Source organism: Anomaloglossus baeobatrachus, chromosome 6, assembly GCF_048569485.1.
Source record: "Anomaloglossus baeobatrachus isolate aAnoBae1 chromosome 6, aAnoBae1.hap1, whole genome shotgun sequence".
Lineage (NCBI taxonomy): Eukaryota > Metazoa > Chordata > Amphibia > Anura > Aromobatidae > Anomaloglossus > Anomaloglossus baeobatrachus.
In genome coordinates, this window is record NC_134358.1 from 420,749,173 (window position 1) to 420,768,808 (window position 19,636).

Sequence of the window (19,636 nt, forward strand, 5' to 3'; positions counted from 1 at the left end):
AGTAAACATCGGGTAACCAAGAAGCCCTGTCCTTGGTTACCCGATATTTACCTTTGTTACCAGCCTCCGCCGCTCTCACTGTCAGTGCCGGCTCCTGCTCTGTGCACATGTAGCTGCAGGACACATCGGGTAATTAACCCGATGTGCGCTGTAACTAGGAGAGCAGGGAGCCAGTGCTCAGTGTGCGCTGCTCCCTGCTCTCTGCACATGTAGCTCCGTGCGCTGGTAACCAAGGTAAATATCGGGTTGGTTACCCGATATTTACCTTAGTTACCAAGCGCAGCATCTTCCACGCGGCGCTGGGGGCTGGTCACTGGTTGCTGGTGAGCTCACCAGCAACTCGTGTAGCGACGCTCCAGCGATCCCTGCCAGGTCAGGTTGCTGGTGGGATCGCTGGAGCGTCGCAGTGTGACATCTCACCAGCAACCTCCTAGCAACTTACCAGCGATCCCTATCGTTGTTGGGATCGCTGGTAAGTTGCTTAGTGTGACTGGACCTTTAGGCAGCGCTAAAGCTTTAACTTTAATGTTAAGGAATGCTTTACTACAGTTTGGAACTGTTACACTCTTGTTAATTTCTCATAAGTCAGTAATGATTGGGGCTTTTGTTAATGTTTATGAAATTTAGAGATTTCATTAAATGTTATTTATTTCAATAACCTGTATTAATCCCTTCACCACCTTGCGATTTTCCATTTTTGCGCTTTTATTTTTCCTCCCCTCCCCATAACTTTTGAGAGATTATTTTTGCTGGAAAAGTTGTACTTTTGAATGACAAAATTCATTTTACCATATAGTGTATTGGAAAACAGGGAAAATATTCCAAGTGTGGTAACATTGCAAAAAAAGTGCAATACCACAATTGTTTTTAGTTGTTTTATATTTACAATGTTCACTATATGGTAAAAATGACCTGTCAGTATGATTCTGCAGGTCAGTATGAGTACGTAGATACCAAAATGTACAGTTTTCCTTTTTATTTGTGGTGGTGAAAAAAATTCAGAAGTTTGTAAAAAAAAAGAAAATATATATATATCACTTTTGGCGCCATTTATAAAGAACCGTAATGTTTTTATTTTTCAGGACCTAGGGCTAAGTGATGGCCTATTTTTTGTGCCCTGAGCTGACGTTTTTACTCATACCATTTTGGGGTAGATGTAAACAATATAGTTGGAGGGCACCACTAAATAAATGGGATCATCCCAAAGCATACCAAAATACTGAATAAAGAAGAAAAGGAAAGAAGTATGCAAACAATGGATGACCACCTAAAATAAGTCAAATTTTAATATCAAAAGTATATGCACAAAACTGTGGAGTAAACAATTAAAAAAATTAAAACGGCCAATGGATGGAAATGACATAACAGTCCTGCAATAGAGTGACCATTACACATCCCGACCAAAACCCATGTAGAATAAAATGGTCTATACAAAGTGTTTAGCATAAATACAATAAGAGCAATGCAGTTAAGCCAACATAATAGTATTGATTTATCAATCATGAGCAAAGACCGTATGCTGCCAGAACAATTTGTGGGCAGATATAATGTTTTAATCGCCTCTTATTGTATTTTATTGCAATGTTGTGGCAGCCAAAAGAACAGAATTCTGGTGTTTTTAATCTTTTTTTAGCTGATTAATTTATATTATGATAGATCAGTGATTTCTGAATGCAGTGATAGCAAATATGTGTTTGTTTGTTTTTTATTTTGCTTTTCAATGGGGCGAAAGAGGGTGTTTGGATCTTGTGTTTTTTTTATTTTTTCATATTTTTAAAAAGTTTTTTTAACTTTTTATTGTATTTACCAGTCCCCACAGGGGATTTGAAGCTGTCATCGTTCGATCGCTTGTGCTATACAGGGCAGTTCATAAGCACCGCTCTGTACCGTAGAAATACTGACTTCTTATTAATGTAAGATTGCAGCTGGCATTAAAGGAAGAGGGTTATGACACCTCAGCTCTCCTTACAACCCATCGGCGTCCCGCGATGATGCCAGGGGAGTGCTGATGGTAGTGGGGAATGGCGCGCTCTGGTTAACACCTGTGGGCCGATCAGATCCACCCTCGACTATTAAGCGGGCTTTACACAAAGCAATATCGCTAGCGATGTTGCTGGTGAAAGCGCCCACCCCTGTCGGTTGTGCGTCACGGGCAAATCGCTGCCCGTGGCGCACATCATCGCTTACACCCGTCACACGTACTTACCTGCCTAGCAACGTCGCTGTGGCCAGCGAACCGCCTCCTTTCTAAGGGGGCAGTTCGTTCGGCGTCACAGCGGCGTCACTAAGCGGCCGCCCAATAGAAGCGGAGGGGCGGAGATGAGCGGGTGGAACATCCCGACCACCTCCTTCCTTTCTCATTGCGGGCGGCCGCAGGTACGGTGAGGTTCCTCGTTCCTGTGGTGTCACACATAGCGATGTGTGCTGACGCAGGAACGACGAACAACCTGCGTCCTGCAACAGCAACGATAATTGGGATTAGAACGACTGGTCAACGATCAACGATTAGGTGAGTAATTTTGATAGTTAACGGTTGTTTGTGCGTTTCACACGCAACAACGTTGCTAACAAGACCAGATGTGCATCACGAATTCCGTGACCCCAATGACATCTCGTTAGTGATGTTGTTGTGTGTAAAGCCCGCTTTAAGCGGGCTTTACACGCTGCGACATCGCTAGCTGATGCTAGCGATGGCGAGCGTGATAGCATTATCGCTACGGCAGCGTCACACGCACTTACCTGGTCTGCGGCGTCGCTGTGACTGCCGAACAATCCCTCCCTCAAGGGGGAGAGACGTTTGGCATCACAGCGACGTCACCGCGACGTCACTAAGCAGCCGGCCAATCAAAGCGGAGGGGCGGAGATAAGTGGGACGAACATCCCGCCCAACTTCTTCCTTCCTCATTGCTGGCGTGTGGCAGGTAAGGAGAGGTTTCTCGTTCCTGCGGCGTCACACGTAGCGATGTGTGCTGCCGCAGGGACGAGGAACAACTTCGCCGAAGCGACAGCAGCGATATTTGAGAATGGACCCCCATGTCAGTGAGGAGCGATTTTGGACGTTTTTGCAACGATCCAAAATCGCTCCTAGGAGTCACACACAACGAGATCGCTACAGCGGCCAGATGTGCGTCACAAAATCCGTGACCCCAACGAGATCGCTGTAGCGATCTCATAGCGTGTAAAGCCCGCTTAAGAGGCACATGTTGGTTGATCCGATCAGCCGACCAGTGCAGAGAAAGATGCAGGCCCACAACAAAGGAAAAGAGATGAGCTAGGATGCACCAGTACGTCCAAGGTCGTGAAGAGTTTAAACATTTTTAGACTTTCCAGAAAAGTTGTACAATTAAATTAAGTTTTGCTTACTTTAGCCAGAACTTTGTAGTCATATGGTATATTGTTCCATTGTATAGAATCGTCAGCTGTTTCCCCTGTATAACTCGGCAAATGTGCCATTGTTCTATAAGGTAACACTCAAGTTTATGCCCTGTCTAACAATAGAAGCCAAATGATTGTGTACATGGCAATCAGGGTGATTTTTAATCTAAATGTGTTTTTCTTTTCTACAGCCACACAATGGAATATGCATATCCAATGAATTGTAATATGTTGTGTTACATTTGATGCTACTTCTCAGCTACACTATTCAACTCTACAAATAGATAAAGTGTACAGTGTAGAATAATGCAGCGATAATCACAAAATGAATCTTGAAGTTTGGAACTTCAACGCTTTACCCAAAGATACACTGAGATGAACACAAAACCTTTTAGAAACACATTAAGTCACTCGGTTCTATAATGCTCCGATGCTTTCAGACAAAGCTTCACCGCTTTTTCTAAAATGCATTTTGACTAGATAATGCAAATGTAGTTTTTAATATCAGTCTCTAAAGAAATCCCATTGTCATTTTAAATTACCAAATAAAACATAAACTGTAGTTACTGAAACCAAGAGCGCTCTCTGTTTTACTTTTGGGACATTATATATTTTCGTTATTTTCTTCATGTCTGCTTATTAATATGGTGATGAATTTGTCAGACGTTTTAGCGGATTACCTTAGCTTGGTACATCAGATTTTAATATTCAGTCTAGAGTCTAGATAATATATAAAGTTCTGTTTATAAAAAGAGACAAACGTGTTATTTTATGTACTAGTACTTTGAAAAGTAAATGGTATAAAGATGAAAAGAGACTAACACTCAATGGATACTGGTTCCCCTTCCATAGTTCCAACTAATTAGGGGTCTGTATGGCAATGATGCCTGGGAGCAAGAATTGCTAAACAGTGTAGTCTCCAAATTAATGTTGATGATTTGGCTGAAAAGGCTCAAACTGGATTGTCACCTCCAAGTTACCCTAGAGAAACATCATTTTTCCATGTATGTGAAGAAACAATAAAAAGGACTAAGAAAAATTACAAAACTATTTAATTTTTCAAATTAAAACTTCTAGCTTTTCAAAGCTTAAAGGGGTGGTTCACTATTCAGCATTAGTGGCCATATTGCTGTAAAACGCATAGGCAAGGCTTTTCTTAAATACCTTGTGTAGTACATTCTGCCTCTGAGCAGCGCTATTACGGTCTGCTTATCCCCATCAAGTGAACCCCGGGCTCCGTGACCCCTGGGATCCGGTGATGCCATGTCAACTTCCAGTTGACCCAACATCACCAAGGCGAACCCTCTCTCCCTGAGCGACTCGGTAGTGGGCGGAGTTTCACCGCTTGTCACAGTCCAGCACCTCACGTGCTCACTCCTTTGCTGCAGAGTGCCGCAAGCAGGAGCAATGCTGGGCTGTGACGAGTAATGAAACTCTGTCCACAGCTAATCCACTCATGGAGTCTGGGGCCCGCCTCGGTGATGTTGGATCAACTGGAAGTTGACATGACATCCCCGGATCTCAGAGGTTACAGAGCCTGGGGGTCACGTGATGAGGATGAGCCCATCGCAATAGCTCTGCTCAGAGGCAGAATGTACTCCACAAAGTATTTGAGAAAAGCCTTCTCTTTGAGTTTTACAGGGATCTGACTACTTATGCTGAGTAGTGAACCACCTCTTTAATCACTCCCAAACTGATATGAATTTGCACAAGAAAAAAAAAGAATAAATGTAGAGTAGATATAAAAGACTACACAATGCCAGGTTTTTGTCGTGTAAAAACATCATACGAAGAAGAATCATTTTAGAACTTGTTCAACCACTTGTTCATTATGTCACCCATAATCTGTACAAATCCATTTAAAAACAAACTGAAATAATTTTGACGATAGAATAAACATAACAAAACTGATATTTTGTGGTTGCATAAGTGTGCAAACCCTCTTATAATCTGGGATGTGGTTGTGTTCAGAATTAATTATCACATTTAAATTCAAATTAAACAATAATCAGTACACAGGTACCATCATTTAAAGTGATTCTGATTAAGCCCATGTAAAGTTTGGCTGTTCTAGTAGGATTTTCTACATATTTTCATATTTTCTTAGTTGCATTTTACAGTAAATGACATGGTCTGCAAACAGCTTACAACACAGCAAATGGATCCCATTGTTGAAAGTTATCAGTTATGAAAAGAGAACAAAAACTACAGTATACCATGGAACATTGTGAAGCTGGTCTTCAAAAATTGGCCTAAATTTGGCACAACAGTGACATTACCTAGAATGGGAAAGCCTCTGTCTGATGAAAAGACAAGAAGAAAATTGGTATGGGAGGCTACCAAAAGACCTGCTGCAATGTTAAAGGGGTTTTCTGGTCTAAATCCATAAGTCTGCAATCACTGTCCTGTATGTGACTTCAGACTGATGAATCCTTTCATCACACGCACTGCACGATTTGCTTTGTTTCAGAGCTGGGAATGGCGGTCACATGGCCATGGGTATGAAATATGCATACATTTGGTCGCATTCTGACTACAAGGTTGTGGCTTTGCTCAGTACATGTGCATTGAGAGAGGCTGCGCCCCTCTAGTTGGATCCTGACCGCGTGTATGCAAGTATGCATATAGCATACTCGTGGCCATGTGACTGATGTTTCCAGCTCTGTAACCAGCGAATCCTCACAGCATGCAGTGCAAGCGATGGAAGGATTTATAAGTCACAGTCACATAGAGTGATTGCAGACTTATAGCTTTAGATGGGACAACCCCTTAAAAGAAGCTGCAGGAACTTCTAGCAAGTACTGGTTGTGCATTGCATATGATAACAATGGCCCATATTCTTTAAAGATTTGACCTGTAGGGTACGGTGGAGAGACTGAAACCTTTTCTTACAAAGAACAACGTTAAATTCTATGTTTTGTCAAATCATATAGTATATCTTGTCTGCCAAAAGCATGTAGGAAACTGTGTTATGGTCTGACGAGACCAAGGCTAAAATCTTTTGAAATAATTCCAACTGGTATGTTTGGTGCAAAACCAACACAGGGCATCACCAAAAGAACACCATATTCATAGTTATGCATGGATATGTGTTTTGTTTTGGAGCATCTTTCTGGAACTTAGGCTTTAGTCAAGGTGGAGGGAATAATAAACAATTCCAAAAACGAACAGTCAATTTTTCAATAAAATTACGTGAACAAGAAAACAGCTTCAGCACTATTCACACTCTTCGCTTAGGTTCAGATGAGAGATGAAACTCCTGACAAATAGGAATCAAGGTACTCACTTTATGAAGTCATACTATAGTCAATTGTCAAAAAGATTTAAAAAGAGACAATCTCCATCCATAAAAAAATCACAGTGTTTATTGGGATATCCTTAAAACCATGCAGGATGAAGCAGGGCGTGTAAAGACAACAGCAATTTTGCGTTTAATCACATGTCAATGGGTCCAACTTCAAAGGTGGTGGGGTGGGACCCGTTGAAGAGTGATTATATGCAAAAGTGCCGCTATGTTCACAGTTCCTGCTTCATCCTGCATGGTTTTAAGGATTTTCCAATAAACACTGTGATTTTTTTATGGATTGAAAGTGCCACTTTTTAATTTTTTTTCACAATCAATATTTCAATAAAACCTTCAGCTAAAAAGCTGAAGATGAAGAGGAATTTCCCATTTCAGCATGACAACAACCCTTAGCATACTTCCAAATCAACACAAGATTGTCTTCCCAAGAAGAAGATCCAAATTTTGAAATAACCCCGCTAAAGCCAAGACATGAATCCAATTGAAAATCTGTGGGTTTACCTTAAGACAGATGTGCACAGTAGATGCCCTTACAATCTAACAGATTTGGGGTACTGCTGCAAGGAAGAGTGGGAAATGATTACCAATTCTAGATGTAAATTCTGAAACACTCCTGCCCAAAAAGACTGAGCTCTGTCATGAATTCAAAGGGTACTTCAACAAAGCATTAGTTTAAGGATGTGTATATTTATGTATCTTCATTAATTTAGTTTTTTATTTTTATGTTTCCACCCAAAAAAATAAAAATAAACAATTGTATTGAATTGTACAGATTGGGTTTGGGAGACATTAAAAGTGGACAAAGTTTTCATATGATTCTTTTTAGTATCATTTTTTTGTTTCATGATAAAAGCTGGCATTTTAACAATGGTGTATAGACTTTTTATTAATTCTTCATTTTATTCATTAATATTTAATTTTTTTATTTTTGCTCCAGGCGTATTGGAGAATACTGTTCTTTGAGTTATTTCCCTTTTTGAGTTTTTTAAGTTGTAATACAATACTAACCAAAGAACATCAATCCAATACCGGTATGTGCTTTGTCACCCAGTAATCCAACCAACCTACAAGTATGGCACAGATCCTTTGCTCTTTGCTATATCTTCCTTCTATCTATACCTTCTTCTTTTTCTTACTTAAGAATCCACACTAGAGAAGGTATTTTTACACTGAGGAAGGAATGGCCAGATATTAGTGCAAGTGTTTAATTGATCTTCGTGTTTGAAATGTGTGAGGGCAGGTTTCGGGAGTTTTTACGGCCTAAGGGTGGCTTCACATGCTGCGATATCCGGCCTGATATCGCTAGCATGCGACCCACCCCCATCGTTTGTGCGAAACGGGCATATCACTGCCCGTCGCGCACAAAATCTGGCACCCCCATCACACATACTTACCTGCATAGCGACGTCGCTGTGACCGGCGTACCGCCTCTTTTCTAAGGGGGCGGTCCGTTCGGCGTCAAAGCGACGTCACTAAGAAGCCGCCCAATGAAAGCGGAGGGGCGGAGATGAGCGGGACGTAACATCCCACCCATCTCCTTCCTTCCGCATTGTGGCCGGAGGCAGGTAAGGAGATGTTCCTCGTTCCTGTGGCATCACATGTAGCAATGTGCACTGCCGCAGGAAGGAGGAACAACTTCGCCCCTGCGACAGCAGCGATAACTGGCAGCGGACCCCCATGTCAACGAGGAGCGATTTTGGACGTTTTTGCAACGATCCAAAATCGCTCCTAGGAGTCACACGCTACGACATCGCTACAGCGGCCGGATGTGCGTCACAAAATCCGTGACCCCAACGAGATCGCTGTAGCGAAATCGTAGCGTGTAAAGCCCGCTTAAGTCTAAGTTTTTGCACATGAACTAAAAAAAATTATAGCAATTATATTACACTGCAGAGTTTCAGACTCATTGTTTAAGACTTTCTCAGTCTCATGACAGGAACATTGTGGTAAGGCATCTTAAACTGGCCATATGCTTCCTAGGGTTCAGATTATGTTATTAAAATATTGTAGTAATATTATCACGGCTCCCTTGTGTTGAGAGAGATCATAAGTGAAGAAAATGTACATTTCTAAGCTAGTAATAAACTGTTTTCAGCAGGAAAGGGAATAGATGAAGTATCAAATGAATGCAGGCAAAAATTGGCACCAAAAATACAGAGGTTATTTTGCACTCAGTTCACTCTGCTATGTCCTATCCTTGCTAGTAACAGTAACATCTACACTCCACTCTTTTTAAAAACAAAATGGTTTAATGACTGTTGCAAGTTAACCATTCTCTTATGGTGGCAACACGAGAATAAAAAAATTCATTTTTTTAATTCATGATAAGCATGGTGTACCATCTATGGCGGCAGCCCATGTGCTTGCACCGGGCTCACCCACCCTACATTGCGTGTTCAGCTGTATTCGCTTTGTGAATGTCGATACAGTTGAAAGCAATGATGGAAGAGGGAGCTGTCATCATTCTGCTGCTGTGCCTGAGCTCCGATAGCTCAATGCGGTGGCGCAATGATGTCACTTCATCACACTCCCTGTGCAGAGCAGTGAAGAGCTCCAGAATACACGGTGAGGAGATCAGAGCGATGGGGAATGAGGGGAGGTGAGTATTTTTTATTTTTTAAATCAATGAGTACCATGAGGACCCCATTATATAACAAGGAAATCAATGTGACTATGTTATACTACTGTATATGGAGGACAATGTGGGGCACATTATACTATATGGAGCACATTATACTATATGAAGGACTATGTGGGATCCATTATAACATATGAAAGGCATTGTGAGGCCCATTATACTATATAGAAGACAATTTGGAACCCCTTATACTATATAGAAGGCAATGTGGGGGCATTATACCTTATGCAAGACAATGTGGGGGCATTATACTACATGGAAAGCAATGTGGAACCCATTATACTATATTGAAGCAATGTGAGGAATATTATACTATATAAAAGATAATGTGGGACATCATACCATAAAGAAGTCAATGTGGGGGCTAGTATACTATATGGAAGACTATGTAGGGCACATTATGCTGAATGGAAGTTAATGTGGGCCCATTATACTATGTGGAAGGAAATGTGGGGTACATTATATTACATAGAGGGTAATGTGGAGCCCATTATAATACATGGAGAGCTATGTGGGGTCCATTATACTATATTGAAGACTCTGTGGGGCCCATTATCCTGTTTGGAGGACTATGTGAGTCCTATTATGCTATATGGAAGGCAATGGGGGTGCAATATGCTATATGAAGGGTAAGGCAATGTGGGGCCAATTATACTGCTTAAGGCCCCCTTCACACGTCCGTGAAAATACACGCACGTGTGTTACGGGCTGTTTTTCGGGTCCGTGTCCCATTTTTGTGTCCATTTTTAAGGTCCATGGGGCATCTGTGTCAACTGCGTATGCTATCCGTGTGTAATGTCTGTGTGTGCGTGTGAAACTTAACTGATGTGTGTGTGTGTTGTCCGTGTGAAATGTCCGTGTGTGATGTAACATGTCGTTGATATATACCCGCTGACAGCAGACAGAGTCGCGTGCTGAGAATGAACTCGGGTAAACTTCACCCGACTTCATTGTTATCCCGCGGCTCTGTCTGTGTCGCGTACTGATTAGCGGTCACCCGTGAAGGACTCACCGGTGACCGCTAATCCCCTGAGTGACTGAATTGAGCAGCGTGATTAGCTCTGCCGTCACTCAGGTTACCCGTGGCTAGCTGGATCCTCCACTCGTGACCGCAACTCACCTGTGACTTCATCGCTGTCACTCGGGCGACTTGCTATCACAGTTGGAGGATCCAGCGGTGGCCGCGAGTAACCTCAGTGACAGCTCAGCTGATCGTGCGGCTCACCTCAGTTGCTGCGTGGAGCTGACAGGAGTGGTGGTGTTCTTCTGCAGCTCCTGTCACCTTCGTGTAGCAGAGCTGTAAGCGGCGAGGGACCTCCGTGGATTACGCCGGACCTGGAGGGGTTTTTGGGGCTTCATAAAATGGTGAACGCGGGTTTTTTGTAGTGTTTATTATTTCAAATAAAGGATTTTTTCACTGTGTGTATTTACTGTAACTTACAGATTAATCATTGGGGGTGTCTCATAGACGCCTGCAATGATTAATCTAGGACTTATTGGCAGCTATGGGCTGCCAATAACTCCTTATTACCCCGATTGCCAACGCACCAGAGCAAATCGGGAAGAGCCGGGTAGAGTCCTAGAACTATCGCATCTAATGGATGCGGCAATTCTGGGCGGCTGCTGGCTGATATTGTTAGGCTGGGGGGCTCCCCATAATGTGGTGCTCCCCATCCTGAGAATACCAGCCTTCAGCCATGTGGCTTTACCCTGGCTGTTATCAAAATGGGGGGGAACCGCACGCCGGTTTTTTTAAATTATTTATTTAGTTTTTTGTCTGCACAGTATAGACCCACCCATCGGCTGCTGTGATTGGTTGCAGTGAGATAGCTGTCACTCAGCATGGGGGTGTGTCTCACTGCAACCAATCATAGGCTCCAGTGGGCGGGGAAAGCAGGGAATACGAGATTGATTAACGAGCGGCCGGCTTTTTCAAAATAGTAAAAGCCGCCGGAGTTTATTTTACAGCTGTGCAGTGCCGCGCCGGTGATCGGGGATTGGTAAGTATGAAAGAGGGGGAGACTGACCGACAGACTGTGAGAGAGGGTCAGACAGAGAGAGAGAGTCCGACCGACGGACTGAGGGAGATTGACCGACATACACAGAAATAGAAAGAATGACCGACATCGCTAGAAAAAAACACCAAACGGACACGGACCATAGGGAGATGCATACGTGTTTACTAACGTGTGCGCACATACCCATAAACTTTCATTGGGTCCATGTGTGCGTGCTCCATGCAGAAAACGGACATGCTTCCGTTCAACACAGAAACACATACGGATCACGGACACGCACACACGGACATTATGAAATAACGCACGTGTGACCTCAAACATAGATTAACATTGGTGCATGTTTGTCCGTGACTCCAGTATATACGGAAACGGAACAAACACGCACGTGTTTCACGGACGTGTGAAGGGGGCCTAAAGGGTAGAGGGGGTTATTATATAGTGTGAACGGTAGTGTTGGGGCCATCAGACTCTGTGGTGAGGTATGGGGCTCATTATCAAAGCTACCGGAAAAAATCCTACACCTTCAGCCTCCTGATGAAAAGGTTTCCCTTGAAACGTACGTCGAGCTTTTGAGGGTGTCTCTGACCTTATATTAGGCAAGTATGGCAAATTGATGTCTGTTACACTTATTATTGGCCCCTGTTGTTAAGGGAGTAATTCATTCTATTTGGGAGGAGTGGGCATTTATAAACAGCTTGAGTGGGCAAGCTATTAAATAAACTATAACTCATTGCCCCTTATTAAACCTATGGACATAGGAATATCATTCTTAAAGGAGAAGTTATATTTATATAGAGGAGATTCCTCGTTTATTCCGCTCTTGTCTATAGGAGTAAAAACCTTCCTTTTGAACATTAGCTATTTACACTGGAGCTATTATATGTATATTTATTGATATATTGATATAATATTTATATATCTGTATATTTATTATTTATCAATTAATATATGTATTAGTGCTGTACTATGGATGTTGGTGAAGGGACAGGGGTGATATTTTTATGATATAGATTTTTTGATATGAAATGATCCTCTGCCTTTTTCACCAATAATCCTTTGGATCGGAGATCCCCTCTGTTTATGTGTTTATATGTTTTTTCTGGTGATGTTTTTTCTTGACCTTGTGATGATTTTAGCAATTTGCAATAAAAAAGTGTTTTTATAAAAATATTTTGAAAAATATTATTAAAAAACTTTTTTTGATACAATATACTCTGATTTCTGTCTCTTTGTCCTTATCCATTGAAACTTTGTAGAAAGTATTTCATAGTGAGAAATATTTGTGTTTTTGCTGTTTTTATAATGCTTTTGTGGACTTAGTGTCCCTTTAATAGTTTTATATAAATCCACATTTACCTATATATAGCTGTCTGCTATATCTCCCTTACCCATATATTCAAATTTCCAGAGTTCAATTGAAACCTGGTTTAAATAACTTAAGGGAGAACACAGCTACATATTATTGTAGCCGGTGAGTTGGTGTCAAGGTCGGAAAACTTTACAGTACCCTTAGGACGATTCTACGGGCCCCCACTGTTCACAGTCAGATTTTGTATTAAGATTAAAAGAATGTCCTTGGAGCCACAGATACCAGGTCACCAGATCCAATGTACTGTACAAGTAGTTTTAGGATGGATGAACGAGTTTTAGAAATATCTTTTTTTTCATTGCCACTTCGAATATTCAGCTGCAAGACAAGAAAAATCACAATAGTCATTTCTTTGCTTGAATGTTCACCTCAAAAGAAAAAGGAAAATTATGTAAATTCTCTAATGTCCTGTCATATAAGAATCCATCACTGACGTGCTGAGTTACTGAACGGGCCACGATGAAGAATTCATTCCATTACACCTGGTAACATACTTGGGGAACAAGATTGATTCCTCTAATTGAAATGTAAAGTTCATAAGAAGGGTTTTATTTTTGAGAAGTCTTGTAATAAAGTAGAAGTTCTGGAGCAATGAAGGTCTCAAGTCTTGTCCTTTCTACTACATCAACATAATAGGTCTGTTCACATTGAAGCACATTCAGTTTAATATTTAATATTACACAATATCATGTCTTATGGCTTTGTGTTGTATAATGTTACTAGGTATTTTACCTGTTTGATTATTGCAATAGAAGTTACTATTTATGGTTAGTTAAAACCAATAATACCATGAAGTGTTGATGAATAAACCATGCCATGACAGGTAGACTGCTTTACTCAAAATTTCCTCTATTCCACATTAAAAAATGGCCACGAACAAGTTTTCAGTGGTTAGGTCTGTATGCTCAAAATCCTGTAAACCAACTATAAATAATTTAATCCAAATTATATAGCCTTGAAGGGGTATTCTCATATTATTAAATTACTTTGTTAGACAGTATGAAAATAAGCAAGTTTGCAGTTGATTTACTTGTATTTTGCTATCATTTACCTGATGAGAATTTTTATCTTACATAGTTTACAGCTTGTTTCCAGGGAGCTCGGCCACCAGAGCCTGGCTAGAAGGAATAGTAGTTACTTTCCAGGCTGTGGAGTTAACTTCAAAACTCCCAGACAGCTCTCTCCAGAATGTTGATTTCGATAAATCAGATTTCTGCTTTATCTGGAAACTGCCGATGATGGCAGGGATCATGATTGTGGTGGACTTATAACAGTAGCTGAGAGAGAGAACTCTCCCCCTCCCATTTAGCTGCTGTTATCAGTCTTGCATAATCACAAATCCCCTCTTCCATCCCCAGTTTCCAGAGCAGTTCTCCTAAACAGGCCTCACTTACCTGAGCCATATGCTTGTAGGAATGCCCTGTAATCTCTTCATGCAGATATATTGATAACAGTGTAGACTTCAGAACAGTGATTATAGCAGAAGGAAAGGATTTGGCTTATTTCTTGTACAAGCCAGATATACATGTTAAGGTGGAATTTGGTAAAGCAGCTGTAAGCTGGCATGTATAACATGCCATATTTAAAGGAAGCATGTCAAATTACATTATGAAGTAAGCATATCTGCATGTAGATATCCCTGAAAAGTAGCCCACCTGTAGTTCCAAAAACCATGGGCTTCCTTTCAAGAACCTGATCTTTGGAGTAATATTTGATTGCCAGGTCTGGCTTTTCTTGGGCCAGGTTGATTGTAGGATGGATATTATCATTGCACAGATTGGAAAAAGACTGATATAACTAAGCTGAAATAAATATCATTTACGTAAATCTGAATGAACCTGCATGTTACCCACATGCAGCCTAGAAAGCACTTGAGACTTATGAGCCATATAAACAGAAGAAAACTCCAAATCAAACAAGATATGACATTAGCTAACTGGCATGCACACTAAAGGGGGCTTTACATGCAACAACATCGCTGACGAGATGTCGTTGGGGTCACGGAATTCGTGACGCACATCCGGCCTCGTTAGCGATGTCGTTGCGTGTGACACGTAGAAGCGACCGCTAACGATCAAAATTACTCACCTAATCGTTGATCGTTGACACGTCGTTCATTTCCCAAATGTCATTGCTGGTTCAGGACGCAGGTTGTTGGACGTTCCTGAGGCAGCACACATCGCTATGTGTGACACCGCAGGAACAACAAGCAACACCGTACCTGCGTCCTCCAGCAACGAGGTGGGCGTGTCTATGATGCGGCTACTCTCCGCCCCTCCGCTTCTATTGGACACCTGCCTTGTGACGTCTCTGTGACGCCGCACAAATCGCCCCCTTAGAAAAGAGGCTGTTCATCGGCCACACGACGTCGCTGGGAAGGTAAGTCCGTGTGACGGGTACTAGCGATATTGTGCACCACGGGGCAGTGATTTGCCTGTGACGCACAAACGACGGGGGCAGGTGCGATCGGCAGCAACATCGCTAGCGATGTCGCTGCATGTAAAGTGACCTTTAGAGTAGTTATGGTAGACAATGTGGATTTGAAGGGCTAAGTAATAATTCCAACCTTCATCCTAATATGCCATATTTTTGTGATACAGATTATTAATACTTTTGTCTTTTTTTGTATATGAAGGTGCTGCAGGAGATCAGAGAGGATTCCTAGGTTGCATTCGTGCTTTAAGAGTAAATGGAATTCCATTAGACTTGGAAGAGAGAGCTAAGGCTACCCAAGGTGTAAAACCTGGCTGTTCAGGACACTGTACAAGCTTCAAAAATCTCTGCAGGAATGGTGGCACATGTAACGAACTATACAAGGGTTACAAATGTGACTGTTCAAGGACTGCATATGATGGGAGCAACTGTATAAATGGTAAGAAATTAATACCTATTCCACAAAATACTTTATTATATTGTCTTCTATATTCCAATGTCTTATTGCAAGTGTGCTTCACACTTTCAAAAGTCATCTAGAAATGAATAGAGAAAACAGCATGTGCATGGCCACCTCTCTATTCATAGATAGTCTATAGACTTGAGAGATCACCCCATTCTCATGATGAGTTCAGGTCTAAGAAGAGGGACCTGTATCTATCAGTTTTACAGCATATTCAGTGGATATGTCTGAATTTTGAAAAGCCTTTCTGTACTTTGTGTGTGACTCTTTGTGTTTATATCAATTAATTTCTAAGTCATTGGCTCATACAAACATGATTTTTACATTAACACTTCTGATGGGCAAGCAGTTCAATGCTCGGTACTCAGTGCTTGAAATGATGAGTGAACACTACAATGCTCAAGTGCTCATTACTCGAGTCTGGTCAGACACTCTGACGGGCTCAACTTGCGTAACAAGTATAATGGAAGCCAATGATTGGCCAGTTTGCTTTCTGCCCACATATAGCCAGCCATAAACAAAGAATTTTCCGGGGAGGGCGGGTGTTTTTTGGACACACTACATCTGAAAGCGTTGTTTTTACCCCCAGTGAGAGCCATTCAGAGACTGCAAGTGGCCCTCACGGGGTGTCTGCACACATCATGCAGTGAAGCAAGCCTGTGCTTTGTATTCGATGAATTACACATCAGAGCACCCGCAATATTCGGCTGAGCACCACAAGTACCAGAGCACCCCAATGCTCAATCAAGTATCGAGCCTGCTCGACCATTAATTTATACATTAACACTTCCATTGTCATATTTGCCTTGAATTATACAATAAGTTAATGTAGTCATGTATTTGTGAATATAGATATGTAAATTACTGCTGATGTTGCTGTGAATAAATGGTACATCCATTTATTGACAATGACATTAACATACTGGGGTAAATTTTTATTTTTATGATTGTGCCTCAACTTTGTGCTGTATTTTAGAGAACGTTTATATGTGGCACCCTATGGTTAAGTAGCCACAGTAACACCTGGTAGGTACCGGAAGAGATTTCCACATTAGGAGAATTCACATGACACACGCACACAGGTAGACTCATCACAACACTCCACTATACCGTGGTTAGGGTCTAGTGCAGCTGAACTTATATAGAGATGAGCACTGTCCCAGGGGGTGGAGCTTAGTGGGTGAGGTGTCTGAGGTGAGTGGGCGGAAACCAGTTAGTTCCGTTCAGAGCCAGTTAGTTCCAGTCAGAGCGAGTCAAAAGAGACAGTTGGTAGAGTCAGTTGAGTCGAGTGAAGGGTGAAAGATCCTGTGTGAGGGTCGGAGGTAGGGCGATACAGAAAAGTGGTGGAGAGACCAGTTCGGTTCACCCCAGAAGAAGCAACCAGTATACCGGAGTCCGAGTCTGCACGGGTTCAGTCAGACCCAGCAGAAAGACTGGAGAGCGAAGGGGACTTCAGTCTCCTAGCGCAGGAACACTTGTAGCACTGCCATTAATAGAGCCAGGGACCACAGCGGAGTTAGTGGTGCCCAGGAGAACGGTTCTCATCGCCTGCTATACAAGTGAGAGATACAAGAGAGGTCAGGGCCAGGTTTTAGACAGCCCAGGACTTAAACAAACATACTGTAACAAGGAGGCCTCATAACTCACAAATGTGGAAATCCTAACTGCCATCTGACCTCCCAGATTCTACCCAGGACTTAACTTTCCCAACAACATCAGTAAAGGTACAGAAAGAAAGACCAAGTGTGTGTGTGTGTGTGTGTGTGTGTGTGTGTGTGTGTGTCTGTGACAGTTATTGTTATCAAAGGTACAGTTCTCACTATAGACTTCCTTTGCCTGATCATGGGGAGCTGCACATCAGTGGCCTCAAAGAAACCAGTATCAAGACTCGTGTGGTAAGCTGCCTCCCTGTGTGCTACAGCTTGATCCTTCCCAAGGGCCCCGGGGACATCGCTCCACCTATGGGGAGCGTGACAAACTAGCTGCTTATTCATCACCCCGGAGGTCTGCAAGCAGCGTTGGTAACTTTACCGAGAACCGTAGGTGGCATCACAAGACATTTTTATTTTATTTATTTTTACTAATGTTTTTATCAGACTTCTTTTAACTGCCCCAGGGTCACGGGACCAGGCACAGTCACCTGTGACAATCCCCTGAGAACTAAAAGCCCAGGTCCGGGTACCCTATGGCCCAGGATCAGGCATATACATCTAGTTTAAAACTTATCCTTAAGTATTTAAAACCATCTTTGTAGTCAGGAATGTGATTAAGCTGAAAAGGGGTGTGATTTGGGGCTTGCCAATGTAACAAAAATATTGGCTAAAGAATTGCTCTATATAATTAACCAACAAATGGTGTAAAGTCACAAAAAAGGGCCTTCCAACATGAGCCAATGTGAAAATTTTGTGCAAATTAGACTGTTTAGTCTTAAAGAGATGGTACATTACTACACAATATTGGCCACATCTCTGTGAAAGTGATAGGGAAGGCTTTTTCTAAATACCGTGTTCGGCCAATTCTGCCTGTGAGTGGCGCTACTGCGGTCTGCTCATCCCCGTGACCTCTGGGATCTGGTGATGTCACATCAACTTCCAGTTCACACAACATCACCGAAGCGGCCCTAGTCTTCCTGAGTGACTGGGCTGTGAGCAGAGTTTCACCACACATAACATCCCAGCATCTCTCCTGCCTGTGGCACAATGCAGTGAAGGAGAGTGCGCACGAGACGCTGGGCTGTGATGAGCACTGAAACGCCGCCCACTGACCAATCACTCAGGAAGACTAGGGCTGGCCTTCGCTGGTGTCAGGTCAACTGGAACTTGACGTGACATCACCAGATCCCAGAGGTCACAGAGCTCGGGAGAGGTCACTTCATGAGGATGAGTGAACTGCAATAGCGCTGTTCACAGGCAAAATTGGCTGAACAAAGTATTTAGAAAAAGCCTTCCCTATCAGTTTTACAGGGATGTGGCCACTATTGCAGAGTAGTGAACCATCTCTTTAAACCCCCCCATACAGGTTAAACTAATGTTGGCTGAACATACCGATAATGACAATGGCAGGCTACCACTACGTGGGTATGCAACTACTCCTGAATGTAATAATTCAGAAGCCACTAGAGGTTGCAAACACAGTGTAGAGATAGTCAAACTGAAAGGGCCAATGCCAGGATGTCACGACTGTACCAGGGAGGAAACAAGCCAAAATCAAGAAACAGAGAACAAGTGAATACCGGGGAGCGGGTGGAGGACACAGAGCAAGACCGGAATCCAAAGGACATGGAGGTACAGAGGAAAGGTTTGGCAGGACAGACTGATGACAGAACAGACAGGAGGGGCAGAGGTCAGGCAGGACAAGAGGGATGGAGGTCAGGTCAGGCAGAAGGGTCAGAGGTCAGGACAATTGGTACCAGGTAGCAGAACATGAAACAGAGTCCTTCTCACAGGAGAAGAGCATGTAGCCAAGCCGAAAATATCACTGGCGGCGTCCCAGAGGCAGCAACACCAAGACATGGCAGTGTGACCTCCCGGAATGAGGCAAGAGAAACAGGCTCCTCCGGAGGCAGGATACATGCACCGGCTCAGGAACAGCAGAACCATGCATGAATCATGACAAACAGGTTCTGTCTGTCAACAGTGTAATGTGTATGGGAGCCCCAGATTATTGATTGCCTGGAGAGTTAAGGTCTCATTTAAGGCTGCCGATTTTTTTTGTAATCCGGAGATAAGACAATAACAGATTGTGGCCCTCTCATAGTGAACACAAAAATGTTTGGCTGAGTCAGTGCTTCTGTGTATAGACGAGATGGCCAACATAGCTGCCGGCTGAAGGATTGGATGTCAGCTATTTAATGTGTGTGGAGGGGGGGCTTTACTTTACAGATTTAGTAAATTTGTCCCTTTTTATTCAATGCAATCCAAGCTAGTCTATGAACTGTCCACCTAAGTTTTTTACATTTGTGTCAGATGTCAAAATCATATACTACAGTATGTGTGGTTACATATTATTGTATGCTCTACCCACAAAACAAACGGTG

General features: G+C 42.5%; 1 protein-coding gene across 1 annotated transcript in view; it reads left to right on the forward strand.

Annotated features, from left to right (window-relative positions):
• CNTNAP2 (contactin associated protein 2) overlaps window positions 1–19,636 on the forward strand; it is a 2,823,191-nt gene that overhangs the window by 2,668,651 nt on the left and 134,904 nt on the right. Inside the window, exon 18 of the mRNA XM_075315157.1 lies at window positions 15,340–15,576. Within this exon, the coding sequence (XP_075171272.1) occupies window positions 15,340–15,576 (237 nt within the window). The remainder of the gene's footprint in view (window positions 1–15,339; window positions 15,577–19,636) is intronic.